The sequence below is a fragment of the Pleurodeles waltl genome, chromosome 9, assembly GCF_031143425.1.
Source record: "Pleurodeles waltl isolate 20211129_DDA chromosome 9, aPleWal1.hap1.20221129, whole genome shotgun sequence".
Lineage (NCBI taxonomy): Eukaryota > Metazoa > Chordata > Amphibia > Caudata > Salamandridae > Pleurodeles > Pleurodeles waltl.
In genome coordinates, this window is record NC_090448.1 from 419,124,709 (window position 1) to 419,139,565 (window position 14,857).

General features: G+C 43.7%; 1 protein-coding gene across 3 annotated transcripts in view; it reads right to left on the bottom strand.

Annotated features, from left to right (window-relative positions):
- Positions 1-209: 209 nt before the first annotated feature.
- The window catches only part of SPTBN4 (spectrin beta, non-erythrocytic 4), a 1,652,494-nt gene continuing 1,637,846 nt past the window's right edge, over positions 210-14,857 (bottom strand). For all 3 annotated transcript variants that reach the window (XM_069207217.1, XM_069207216.1, XM_069207218.1), the window contains one exon: positions 210-3,261. In XM_069207217.1, coding sequence (XP_069063318.1) covers positions 3,100-3,261 — 162 coding nt within the window. In that variant the 3' untranslated portion in view covers positions 210-3,099. The remainder of the gene's footprint in view (positions 3,262-14,857) is intronic.

Sequence of the window (14,857 nt, forward strand, 5' to 3'; positions counted from 1 at the left end):
CCCTAGGACGAATAATTTAGACTTCTAAACATAGTGGAATGATTGTTAGGTATGTTAATTTATAGTTTGCTCTACTAGATTACTAAAACTCTGAGCGACCCCGCTCACAGATCTCTTACATACTTGAAATTACTTAAAGCAGCATTAGTGTCCGTTTATGACATGAGAACTAAAACCCACCTTAATAAAATACATTAAAAAATGTACTTGAATTTCAGTTTTATTGACAGTTGGTTTGGTTGAATGGAGGGCTGTAGTGTTCATGCTGCATGCATCTGAATATTGAATTCTGCATTTTATACTTGGAGTTCTTTAGACACCTCATGCTGGCTTGGGCTCCAACTCCTGCTACCTGTAGCACTATTGGTACCTGCTACTTCCTCTGCCGGCTATTCCCAAGCACATGTGGGGGCTACTGCAAGAGAGCAAGTAAAGAGTTCCAATACAGACTGTTATAACCTCCACTGAGCCTAATCAGCTTTGTTGCATCACGTCCCCTTCCATAGGGAGGAAGAAAGTGAGCAGCCCTTAACAAAAAGTACGTTCTTTGCTTGCATATTTCTTTGTACACAAAACCATCTATAAACCTGTCAAAAACATTGTTGGGCACATGGGTAGCATTAAATACTTTGAGGTGTGGAAGTGCTGCTGAACCGCATGAATATAATTCTTGGCAATTGGCAATCCCAGTATTCATCGCCTACTACCCATCACACGCCATCAGATTATCCTTTCAAGTTCTGGTTTATCATGCGCTAAAAGAGCAGCCAGATTTCTTTATCTCTCCAGAAAATACACATGAAAAAAATACTTCATACTGTAATCCTGAAAAATGTCTTTTGCATGGCGTTTTTTCTTAAGGGCATTTACCCATGTCTTTTGCGTGGTAGCATCTGATGACATCATCGAGTTTTATGAGGAAACAAAATGGAATGTTTTTTAGGCCATATACTATATTATCCTGCTTCATCTTTCCGTAATCTTTTTCTATTGCTTGTGCAAAAAAGGGCACTCTGTGTAGCATGATATGATATACTGTACAATGGAAAAGTCAATCTATACATGATTTAATTTCGACTTGAAGTAAACAAGAAAGACCATCAATATTTTGCGAACCTCTTTATCTTTCAATTTTGAATAAAATGAGGACTATGTGAACAATAAGGTGGAAGTATTTGCTATACCATGAAGACTGTTTTGCTGAATACCAGAAAATTGGTAGTCTTGATAACAGAGACACAAGTCTGTTTTAGTTCCTTAACAATTAACTGGTCAATTTTCATGATGCCATTCTTTTATTCTTTGTAAAACTGTAACAAGGTATCATTATCAACTTTGATTGGTCACATAGTGGCTTTTCATCTCTAATGATATCTTAAAACTACTAACTCATCTGCAATCAGTCACTAATTGTGATCTCGTAGTACTTTAGTCATCTCATGAAATATTCACAAACCTATCAGCTAGCTGGCCCAGCCCTAGCAAACCCTGGCTGAGGAACAGTTCAGCCCTACAGCTGGGATATGTGCTATTCATTAGACATCTTATTGCATAATCACACAGGGAACCAAGGGACCTTACACTGCAATTGTGCCCTGCATTACTGCCTGTCACTCGTCTTCCATTCGAACCTCCCTCCCCCCGCAGTGACCTGGATGTTGTGCAAAATGATAAGACCTTTGATTCACAACTAAGAACTCCAAAAAACAGGAGTTATAGGTTGATGTGAATCTAAGGTTTCAATAAAATTATAACTTAAATAATTCAAATACCAGATCGCCTGTGAAAACAATGCACATATCATAATGAAATATACAGAATAACACCCCCATTGTATATTCACGCTGTGAAACTTCACTTACGGGATCCATATATTCACAAGATGCTGCTCTTTAAGTTTACAGCCTTTATCACACTCATGGTGAGGGCACTTTATTCTGTGTATTAGACTATAAACCCATCTCCCAGTTTTACCTCCATTCTACGTTCCAGCCTTCCATCCCCTTCCTGTTCTGCATTCTGCTTTCACTTCCTTCCCTGCCTTCTTCTCCTTGTCTCCTCCCAATTTTAAAATTTGCATACTTTTTTAACAAAAAGAACATTAAAAAGACAAAATTCTTCAATGTTATTGAGTGATGACCAGTCAACTACAATAAAATATCTATTGTCCACCTCCAATGTCATCACCATATTTTAAATCAAGAACATTATTCCATGAAAACTATAGATTTATAATGCTCATTTGTGTCTTGTATAAACAATAATGATAATAAAAAATATAGTAAATATTCATATTCTATTCAAGGTTCACATTTTAAAAAAGTAACCAGAGGAGCTAATGGCTGAAGAGTTAACAAGATCTTGGTTGCACCTCCCTAGCCCTGAAATACCCCTCAATTTGTGTTTTCCTTATTGTCTGTAGTATTTTTTTCTGCTCCGTCACTCCAAACAACCTCATGCCTTACACAAAATAGAAACAAAAAACTGTTCCATTGAAAAGTATTCTAAGAGACTGGAGGAGTAGCAAAAAGCATAGTCTAGTATAATTTCCTGCAGGTCTAACTCTCCATATGAGCTTCAGAACCTTGATTAGGTGGATGGATTTGTTGTGTTGCATGATGTTGCCACAGTTCATATGGCTGAAACACACTCTGTAATCAGTAAGGCAGGACACTCTAGTACATATTGTTGGTTGAGGGAGGTGTGTTAATCCTTAGTGAATTGGAGTTTATCCTGTCCCAGCAGATAAGATGATCCTGCCAGTGTAGCTGTGGTACATTTTGAGGTTTGGAAGCATCATGGCCCCACAGCTGCCTTGTCTTTAAGGAAGATCTGCAATATACCTTGGGAACACATCTGGAACAGGGCGGATTTCCCTTTACATGCTCAGGCTGTACTCATTCACAGACTCCGTACATAAAAGGGCACTGGTTAACTGAAATGCATTTCTCAAGAAAGAGTCTATGTATTGTGATGTAAACCTGGACTTCACTCCGTTTCTCTGGGCTCTGCATGGGTTTCTCCTCCAGGCACAAAGAGAACACCTGCCCATTTTTTTCTCTTTTTTAATGCTATTCTGAAGTCTCCTTCTTCTGAGAATCACTTCTTCTTTCCTGAACCGCTAGGCCTGCGATCAGACTCCCGCTTCAGGTTGCTTTCATCCGTGGAAGAGGTAGTGAGGAGGGACTGGCCCCATTTGGCAATTTCAGCATGCTCAGAGGCCGAAGTGGCGATGGCTCGGATCCAGTTTTTCATTTCCTCCTTTAAAATGAGAAAACGTATAGAACTATTACACATGCATCAAAACCATTTTCAAATACAAATTTACACTTTTAGAGAGAAACATTTCAGAATCTGAATGGCAAGTTGAGACTTGCCAGCCAAACACACATTCCAACGTCTAGTATACAGTCCCAAAAATTATTCATGTTGATTCACACTCAACACCCTCTAACGTGGACTACCCACAGAAGTTAGCGTTTTGGTTGATTCCTTGCAAACAGACGGTGTTTGCTCTCCCGCTTATTATTCTGGAGGGGACGAGGTATGAATAGGTGTGAATAGGTGCGGCAGGAAACAGGCACCCTTGATGAGGTGAATACTTGGATAACTACAATTATTATGGTTCTAGACTTGTAAGTTTCGGATATGGTATAACTTTCTACATGATACCTTAGTGTATGACTACAGGGCGTGTCGCTCACTCCTCCTGTGTGACATACATATTCTTAGAATTCAGGGTAAGGACATTGAGTGTACGACACATCACGTTAGTGTACGTGCTATTAACTCAAAATGTGCAATGTTACAGGCTAATGATCATGGATGTACTCCAAGACGCATGGCCATAGTCTGTATCTTGTTTGTTTTCATACGTCTACTCAGTAGTAGCAAGCACGATTTTTTTAAGGGTGCTGTGTGATCACTGAATGGGGTGAACACAAGAGAGCACTACAAAAGTGTATTGATTGCCCCATACCAATGTATTTAATTATTATTTCTATACAGGACCCAAGATAATCAAGTCATTGGAGAAAGGGTGATCGAGCCCTGTGTATGTTGCATGATTATGTTTACAAGTGTTGTCAATGTCCTGACTGATTCTAGTTAGTCGGAATTGACTGACTTTACAGGACATTGATTCCGGGGCATTACATTGCATTAGCCCAGCTGAAAAGCCGAGGATCCCATGGGCCATGTAGTGTAGGGCTGAAAGTCTCTACTTCTTATAGGATGTACAACTATTCCAACCCCCCCCCATTTATATTTCTTATTATAATACCAGGAACACCAATAATAAAATGATGCCTAGGTGTTTCGAAGTATCTTTATCCTAAGACCCTGGTAGGAAATTATCTGAAGTGCTACCTGGAAAATGGTCGAGCCCATCCTGGTTTTCAGGGACCAGGATGAGACACAATGATGAAGCATACCACTAATAGAGTGGGTGAGGGTCTAACAAAACAAGTATTAGTGAATGCATTACGTTCTGCCTATGTGATTAACAATTAGCTGTTTTTTGTTGTAAGTTGTAGCTTGCTGAGTAGTTGTACAATATGAGATACAGAAAGTCTGTTAAAATATTCTGGCTTGTTTATGTACAAAAAGGCAATATATTGTGCTGTCACTTGTGGTATAGCGGGGGCAAATAATACCAAATTTTGAAAAATGAAATTAAAGAGGGAAATAACAGAATTAATTGATGTAATAGCAATATTATATGTTTAGAGGCGTTCTGACAACTTTTGGGCCCAGTGCTACTGCACCTGCTGCACCATTCATAGCATAGCCTTATCACCTGTAATGTAACTGCACCTGTTTAGTAGTAAAATACTGCAATATTTGTGTTTAAAGGGATTCCTAGAGCTCTGGGCCCTGGTTTCACTGCATCTGCTGCACCATTGAAATCATGACTCTAGTGCCTGAAGGCTAACTGCACTTGTGACTGCCTGTTTACTACTTAATATAGCAATAGTTGGTGTTTAGAGGAGTTCTGACAACTTTTGGCCCCCGGTGCCACTGCACCTGCAGTACCATTGAAATCATGACCCTGTTGCCTGCAGGATAACTGCATTTGTGACTGCCTGTTTATCTGTAAAATATAGCAATCATTGTTTTTAGTTGGGTGCCTAAAGGTTTAGGTCCCTGTGCCACTGCACTTGCTGGAATGTTGAAATCATGGTCCTACTGCCTGCTAGATAACTACACTTATGACTGCCTGTTTAGTAGTAGAATATAGCAATATCTGGTATGTAGTGGAGTTAATGCAACTTTTGGCTCCGGTGCCGCTGCAACTTCTCCACCATTCAAATTAAGACCCTTCTAAACTGCAAGGTAACTGCATTTGTGACTGCCTGTTTAGTAGTAAAACATAGCAATCATCAGTGGTTAGTGGAGTTCTGACAACTTCCGGGGCCAGTGCCACTGCACCTGCTGCACTATTGAAATCATTGCCCTAGTGAAGGAACAGCCTGCAATCACATAACTCAATTAATTCTTTTAGAACAGGCACATGAAGACTGCGGCAGTTGTCAGGCACTGTAATTGTTAAAATACCCCTTCAGAGCACCACGGACCGTGCTCATGTAAAGCACTGCAAATCCCTTTGTTCGGCTTTACCTTACATACACACGAAGAGTACGTCGTGTATATTAACTTTATTTTTAACGTGCAATGTTTATTACAATATTTTCAATTTGATCACAATGATCAAATAGATTACGTTGTCAAAATCATCCTACAATGCCTACAACGTGCAAGGAAAGGTACTGAGGCATGAACAGAAATACCACAAACGTTCCAAGTCTAAAGCATCTGCTTTACCAAACAAAGGAATAAAAAGCAAGCATTCCCACATACTGTTAGCAGCGTCTGCCTTTTTTGTGGGAAGAGATCTTATCTTATAGTTTAGCAGTCCCTGAAGTCTTACAGTGAATGGGGCTTAAACAGTGTGAATTGACCAAGATCACCTAGGGGGGCACCTAGACTTAAATGTACCTTTGTCCTTTAAAATCTTCCAGCTGCTTACGCAATTGTGTACAAATAATATATATAATAATAATACAGGCTATACAATTTCCGGGAGTGCATTTAAGGTATAATGAACTGAGAATGCTGATAATAAAGGGAAATTACATTAAATGCAAACACTTATTGTACCAAAAAGGCAATTTAAATTAAGGTAGTCCTCTAATGACACAAATTACCATCCAGAGATTTGTATCAAGCTACTGCTGGCTTCATTTAGCCCTGTATTGCATTTCAGGCAATTCAGACTGTGGGTTACGGTAACGCTTTGAAAATGCACAATATTATTCAATGAAATATCGAGTCGATAATGCAACAACCCCCATAATAAAGAAAACAGCAAAGACCAGTTCATTTATCAAGTGTTTCCTAATAACATCCACACAATGCGCTTATATATTCTGTCATAAACAGGCCAGAAATGCAGTTTTAGTAGGAGATAAGTATCGTAAATGCATGCAGCAGGTTAAGATAAGTACTGGTAAACAGTAAACGCTGTGCAGCCTTAACTTAAGAAAAAAGTTCCACCCACTAAAGCGGACTGGAATAAGTACTTGGGCCTCAGGATACTGATAAGCGAAGCCCCTTTTAAGATATATTCAAAACAATAGATTTCACAAGCACAGCGCAAGCGCTGGGCAGGCGAAACCTAAAAACAATTATGAGCTACCTTATATGGTTGAGCTATGAGATCCGCATAAAGTCGCTACTTCGACCCACACTCAAAGATTTAATTAACAAATTTTGCAAAATAGCACATTGCGGCAACACATCAGACAAACAACTAGGAAATCATTGGTTAAATAGTAGGCTACATTATGCCGCAATGATGACTACCAGGCATATCAATCACAGCTTTCAAGCGTCTATGTGGAACAAAACAATTCTCTAGGGCAGTGATTTTTAGGGTCGAGCCTGCGTTGCATGCGCTCGCGCATGCGTAACGCAGGGAGACTCTTTAGTATTTAGAAAAGGGCTCGAGCCCTGTCAACTTCACATCAGTGCTTTTTATTGGTTCGTGGGCTTTCCTAATAAAATCTTCTTGCTTTCATTAGTCGAAGGCACCCATATGTCATGCCTTTTCCGGTGGCAAGCCCTCCTCGAGCGCAGCGACCAAGTACAGAAAACATGCGAGGCTCGCTGTTTTCCATCGGGCTCGTGGACTTTTTTTTTCTCTAATTTAGAGCGCGATCTCGCTTGGCAGAAGTCGAGCGCTTTACATACTTGAATTCACTTTTTCGGGTTGTGTACATAAATACACTTTTGCCCGATAGGTGAAAAGTCGGGTTAAGAGTTTACAACGCGATCAGCTCTTACATGAGCAAACCCAAGACCCGTCGCATTGCAAATGCTTGTTTTTAACTTGTGGTCCAGAGACACCTGGTGGTCTGTGAACCCTACGCGATGGGCCGTGACTGCAAAAATGATTCATTGGGGGTCCCCAGGTTCCAGTAACGATTACTGGGGGTCCACAGAAGTCAAAAGGTTAGGAACCACTGCTCTACTGGACGAAGATATGTGGATCATTCAAACGAAAGGATGTCAATACGTTGAGGATACATTTAGGAAGAAAATGCTAGGGTTCTGGAGTAATACTACTGCTTTGATCACTAGCAGAATTAAGCCTGTGGGGCAATTAAACCTGGAAACACATGCTATTTTGCATCATACTTTGTTTACAAGAAAATATTCTACACACAGTGTATTGATTTAGCCCACTAAAGCTACTTTTGAACATTGCTGCTCCGTGACAGGTGTAGTTAACAAGTGATAGCTGTGGTAAGATATGAAAAATGAGTGATACTATTACTGCTTGCTCTAATTAATATTATAATGAGAGAGGGGTTTCTCCCACCCTGACAATTAGGTGTGTAAAAAGCAGGTACACTGTATTTATGTGCAAAAAGCCTATTAAGGAGTGTTTCTAAAATAAAGGCGGAAAATAAGGATTAATTGCACATTGTGATATGAAAGGAAAGGTTACATACCTGTAGCCATAGTTCTGCATCGTAGAGATCTTCATTCAAGTCATAAACTTAAAATAAATCTGTGCTGCCTGTGCGGACCCCGGGAACACCTTCTTTAACATATCTTTAGCTCTTGTAAAAATGTACTGATAGTGTTCATCACTGGAATCATTTTCTTCACGTTGCAGTGTAGACTGTCAGTGATGTATTCTCCTTGAAATGCTCTAGTGTTGTAGTACCAACATTAGTGGAAAAAGGGCCTTTTTAATTACTGAAAAGTATTGTCATACAAAAGGCTGTCCTTAACATAGTCAGCATTATAGAAAAAAACAGCCTGATAGGCTAATACTGAAAACTTGAAAATAAGGTTTGCACCTTTGTGAACTGTAGAGAGAACCCTTCCGACAATGCACTGCAGTGGCAGTTTGCCTGGGAGTCAGCTCTCTTTTACGGAATGCACAGGATATTAATTTATCAGACAGCCGGTGAGAAGGGAGGGTATTTATGACTTCAATGAAGATTCCTACTATGCAGAAGAACACGTTACTTACCTTTGGCAATTAATTATCTGGTAGAGACTCTATCTGGCTGCAGATTCCTTACCTTAGAATTCCCTGGCGTCAGCTTCGAATCTGGAATTTTTCTGCTGAGCAGTACCCTGCGCACGCCGTCGGGTGGCATCGTTCGGATCCGCATGTATCGCTCGGCTCCGCCTAGCGTTGTTAAAGCCGTCTGTGACGTCACTGTCTTCCATATAAGCACCACCCCGGCACGCGTATGTCAGTTCTTTTCCACAACTTCCCACGCCAGAAGCGCAGTCATGGAAGAACCAACAAGTATTTAGTTTTATGCTTGATTGTTTGAGGAAAAAGACATGCCCTTGAGAAAGGGAAAAATATGAAAACATGATGTATATGTCCCCAGAGCGGGGAGGCCTGGGTGGGTGTAAGGAATCTGCAGCTAAATAGAGTCTCTACCAGATAATTAGTTACCGAAGGTAAGTAACTTGTTCATCTGATAGAGACGTCTAATTGCAGATTCCTTACCTCAGAATAGATACCCAAGCTATAACTCCTGGTGGTGGGTCGCAAGGATATACTTCACAACAGGAAGTCCTGCAAGACCGAGCAGGCAAAATGCCCCCCTCTCCTCACCTGGCTATCCAGGGATAGTGTCTTGCAAACGTGTGCAAGGAAGCCCACGTTGCCGCTTGACAGATGTCAAGTAACGGCATGACACGAGTCAACGCAGTGGTAGCAGCTTTCCCTCTGGTAGAGTGAGCCCTCAAGCCCTCTGGAGGCAGCTTCTTAGCCAAAACATAGCAAAACTTTATACAGAGAGCAACCCAGCACAAAATGGATTGTTTCTGTACTGCCCAATCCTTCTTTGCACCAACGTACACCACAAAGAGTTGGTCGTCCACCCGGTACTCTTTTGTCCGGTCAAGGTAGAACGATAACGCTCTTTTTGAGTCCAGCCAATGGAAACGCTCCTCTTCCTTAGAGGGATGCGGTGGCGCAAAGAAGGTGGGCAGGGTGATATTTTGACCCAGATTGAAAGGGGTCACCACCTTGGGAAGGAAAGAGGCACGAGTTCTGATGACTACTTTATCAGTATATATCGTGAGATACGGCGGTTTCGATGATAAAACCTGCATCTCACTCACTCTCGTGGCAGATGTGATCGCCACTAAGAAGGCTGTTTTGATAGTGAGCAGCCGGAGAGGGCAGTTATGTAAAGGCTCAAAAGGAGTACACATCAGAAAAGTGAGTACTAGATTAAGGTCCCACTGGGGTATCACAAAAGGCACAGGTGAAAACATATGCACAAGCCCTTTTAAGAATCTCTGTACAATGGGAGACTTAAACAAAGATGGTTGCTCGGGCAAGCGTAGAAAAGCTGATAAGGCAGCAAGCTAGCCCTTAAGAGTCCCTAAGGAGGAACCCTGTTGGGAGAGTGATAGAATAAACAGAAGGATATTAGAAAGAGAAGAAGAAAGAGGATCAATAGACCTCTCTGTCCAATATGAAACAAAACGTTTCCACCGGCAGGTGTAAATTGACTTAGTAGAGGGACGCCTGGCTGCCAGAATGACATCACAGACTTCGGGAGGGAGGTCATAAACCATCAACTCCACCGCTCAACCTCCAAGCATGAAGCCGCAAAGTTGAAAGTTCGGGTGGAGAACCTTCCCCTGCTGCTGTGACAGAAGATCCTCCCGAAGAGGCAACTGGACTGGAGGACTGACGGTCATTTTGAGAAGCTCTGGATACCAGACTCTTCGTGCCCAATACGGAGCCACTAGGATTACTTGGGCCTGGTCGTTCTTGATTTTCTTGAGAACTCTAGTCAGAAGTGGTATGGGCTGAAAGGCGTACAGGAGGCCTGAACTCCACTCATGATGAAAAGCGTCACCTAGCGATAGCCCCCTTGGAAACTCCAATGCGCAAAACTGCTGACATTGCGCATTCAAACAATCAAGCGAAAAACCTCGACAATCGATGAATAAAAAGGGTAGCTCTTTACGGATCTGCGCTTAAGTGGCGTGGAAGGAAAAGAACTGATGTACGTGCGCCGGGGTGGTGCTTTCATGGAAGACCATGAGGTCACAGACGGCTTCAACGATGCAGACGATGCCACGCGGAGCCGGACGACGCACGCGGATCCGAACGATGCCACCCAACGGCACGCGCAGGGTACTGCTCAGCAGAAAAATTCCGGATTCGAAGCTGACTCCAGGGAATTCTAAGGTAAGGAATCTGCAGCTAGAAGTCTCTATCAGATCTATGGCTACATGTATGCAACTTTTCCTTCTGCAGTGCAGAGCTGCATATTGGCACAACCCTTGTAAGATGATGTCAGTTTTTGCTTACACTCTTTCTTGCCCTCAGATGTCGATCAACCATGACACACTGGAAGTGGCAGTTTGGCAAATCTAACAGGGGACCTTTTATAACATGTGCAAGAGGCCCCTCCAAAGAACAGGGAGGAGCGAGGACAGAGGCATCTGAATTTAGCTAAAGTATCCACCAGAAAGAGAGTTCCTCTAATGGATATTTCTAACCATAGATTCCCCACTTTAAAAAAATATAAACCAAGCAGAACCTCACAAAGATGGATGTTTGAGGAACAGACTCATACTAACAATTCCAGTAGAACTGAGCATGTAAAATGGCCCTCTCTCTGGACTTGACTGTTGAGGCAGTAGTGCTTTGCGAACACATGCACAGACTCCCATGCAGCAGCCTGGTAGATGTCTAGTATAGGAACACCCTTTGCCAACGCTATGAAGGCCGCTTTGGCTCACACAGAAGAAACTCTTAGCCAGCCTTTTAGGGGTGGGGGTGGTTCCTTCTTGGCCAGGACTTAGCATGTTTTATAGCTGGTCAAGGCCTGATACTGCACCACCTTCCCCTTCTTGGCACCAGCAAAGCTCAGGAATAGCTGATCTACACTGTATTCCTTTTTGCACTCAATCTAAAGACTGAAGGCTTTACTTAAGTCAAACACATGGAGCCTCTCCAGTTCTTGTGAGGGATGTAGGGGACAGAAAAAAGCAGGAAAGGTGGGGTGGGGTGACTGATTGACTCACGTGGAAGGGTGATACCAAATTTAGCAGAAAGAAAGCCCAAGTCTTTAACACCAATATGCCAGGCAATAAAATGAAGTATGGAAAGTGCACTGCCAGCACCTACTGCTCACTAACATGGTATGCAAGAGAGTGTGATAAAAAAAAAATCTTCTTTGATGATACAGAGCCATAGGAAACAACTGTGCATGGTCTAGAATGGCATTCACATCTGAAACGTGAGGCTCTATCAATTTAGGGTCTCACTGAGGAGTAATTAAGGGATTTGGTGGAAATGTGTCAAACCTTTTAAACATCTCATAACAACAGGAAAAACATATATCCTTTAACTGTGCAGGCCACAAAGCACTGCTGGGTCGGGGATCAAACTTACAATCGTTACACAAGGCCACAATGGAGGAAGCTGGCCTGGTGTGTGGTGAGCATTATGGTGTAATCACCCTATACCATGTCCAGGAATTCCCTACTAGTGGGGTGTAGTCAGTATCTAGAAAGCCAGGCTATCTAGAGGTAGCTGTGGATGAGCAGCTATGACTTATCTAGGAGACATGCAAGCTCATACTATACCATTTATTGTCACACAGCACTTACACACATGAAAGAACCACACAGTGTTACAAAAATAAAGGTACTTTATTTTAATGACACAAATTCTAAAATACACTATAGGCAATACTCTATTAGCAGGTGAGTAAACACAATATTATATACACCTTAGTTGTCAAGAATGATCATAGAAAGTAATAGAAAACGGTGCAATAACAATAGACAATAGTGATCCTAGGGGGAGCCCAAACCATATACAAAAAAAATGGAATGTGAATGTGAATGATGGACCCGCACCCGGGTAAGTGGAATCTGTAGAGGGGGCCTGGAGGAACTAGGGACCCCAAATGGTAAGTACCAGAGTGCCCCCCAGTGACCAGAAGAGAAGAGGTAAGTACCTGGTTTTCCCAAACCCACAGAGAAAATTTGTGAAAGGATTGTGCAAGACCCAAGCATGACTGCAAGAAACAGAAGATGGATCTAGACAGAAGAGGACCTGCAAATGAAGGGGACCAAGTCCACTTCCAGTTGGAGTTTCCAGTTGGGTCAGGAGCCACTACCCACCCTTCTGGAGGTGCAGGACCAGGTCAATGGTGAGGACCAGGAGTCGGCTATGCAGCAGAGGAGCAGAGGATGCGTTGTAGAAGCAATGCAGCCAATGTCTCACGTCGGAAGAAGAGTTGCAGTCCGTCAGTGGTGTGGGAAAACCACCAGCAAGCCTTGGCAAAACCAAGCGTTGCAGAAGAGAAGTTGCAGAGCTGTTGGGGACGAGGAAGATGTGAAGAAACTCGACCGAAGGCCGGGAGTCCCAGGTGAGTGACCCCCAGCAGTCAGGAGAGCAAGAAGTCATGGATGCAGCCCCCACAGGCAACTTGCAAGCAGCAGGCACAGGAGTCGCAGTGAGGCCCCTCAGCACACCTGGAAAGGAGCCCCACGCCGCTGGAGTAGCAGGCAGGAGACCACGCGTTGTAGAGAAGAGTGCTGGAGGCTGGGGCTTCACGAAGCCTGAGAATCCCTCAGAAGAAGAGCCAACAAGCCTTGGTAGCTGCAAGAGTCGCAGTGCACAGGGGTAGTGTCCTGCAAGGAGAGGCAAAGACTTACCAACTCCAAACTTGGACAGCTGGTAGAGGGGATCAAGGGGGCCACTCAAGGCCACCGTCGTGCTGCAGGATCCACACAGAGTTGCAGGAGAGAGGACCGATGCAGCTGATCATCATTGCAGTTGGTGCCTGTTGATGCAGGGGAGTGACTCCTTCACTCCAAGGGAGATTCCTTCTTGCTTCTTGGTGCAGACTGAGGATTTGCTGCCCTCATATGATGCATAGCCGGGGAAATGTTGCAGTTGCTGGAAGGAGTCCGAGAAACAATGGTGCAGGACGAAGTCGTCGCTGGAACTGCAAATTGTAGGTTCCTGTGAAGTCCAGTTGCGGTTCCAATGGCCAGAAGTCGAAGTAAATGTTGCAGAGGAGTCTTGCTGGAATCTTGCAGTCGAATCTGAGAACCCACCCAAGAGGGACACCCTGTATAGCCCCAAAATGGGGATTGTTCACCTAGCAAGGTGACCACCTATCAGGAGGGGGATGTGAAGTCACCTGCCTGACCTGGCCACTCAGATACTCCCAGAGGCCTCTGCCCATTATAGATTCAAGATGGCAGAACCAAATGGCCACCTAGAGGAGCTCTGGGCACCACCCCTGTGGTGGTGATGGACAGTGGAGTGGTAACTCCCTTTTTCATTGTCCAGTTTCGTTCTAGAGCAAGGACTGAAGGTCCCTGAACCGATGCAGACTGGTTTATGCTAGAAGGGAACCAAATGTGCCTTTCAAAGCATACCAGTGGCTTGGGGAAGCTACCCCTCCCAAGCCATGTAACACCCATTTCTAAAAGGAGAGGGTGTTGCCTCTCTCTCCCAAAGCAAATCCTTTGTTCTGCGTTCCTGGGCTTGAGCTGTTCAAGCAGCATGAGGGCAGAAACCCATCTGTAGATGGCAGAAGCGCAGGCTGCCTGGGAAAACCCTGCAAACTGGTAGGAGCAAAGCTGGGGGTCCTCTAAGGAGTCCCCAGAGTACATGGAATCATACAACCAATACTGTCAAAACAGTATTGGGGTATGATTCCAACATGTTTCATACCAAACATGCTCAGGTTCGGAGTTACCATTATGTAGATGGACATAGGTAGTACCTATGTCCAGTACAGAGGTAAAAGGGCTTCTCCGAACTCAGGAAGTCCAGAAAAATGGCGCTGGTGTTCGTGGGGGCACCTCTGCTCATGCAGGTGTGCCCTCACACACAGGTACTTGCACCCTGCCCTCTGGGCTAGGAGGGCCTGCCATAGGGGTGACTTACAGTGACCTGGTGCAGTGACCTGTAGTGAAAAGGGTGCATGCACCCTTTCACGCAGGCTGCAATGGTAGGCCTGCAGAGACACGTTGCATGGGCTCCCATGGGTGGCATAATACATGTTGCAACCCATGGGGAACCCCTGGTGCCCCAATGCCCTGGGTACCTAGGTACCATATACTAGAGACTTATATGGGGGGACGAGTATGCCAATTGTGGGGTGTAAACAAATGAGGGACAACCAAATTCAGAGGGGAGAGCACAGTTACTGGGGCCCTGGTGAGCAGGATCCCAGTAAACACAGTCAAAACACACTGACATCAGGCAAAAGGTGGGGGTAACCATGGCAAAAAGATGGTTTCCTCCACACAAATTTCCCCCTGTAGG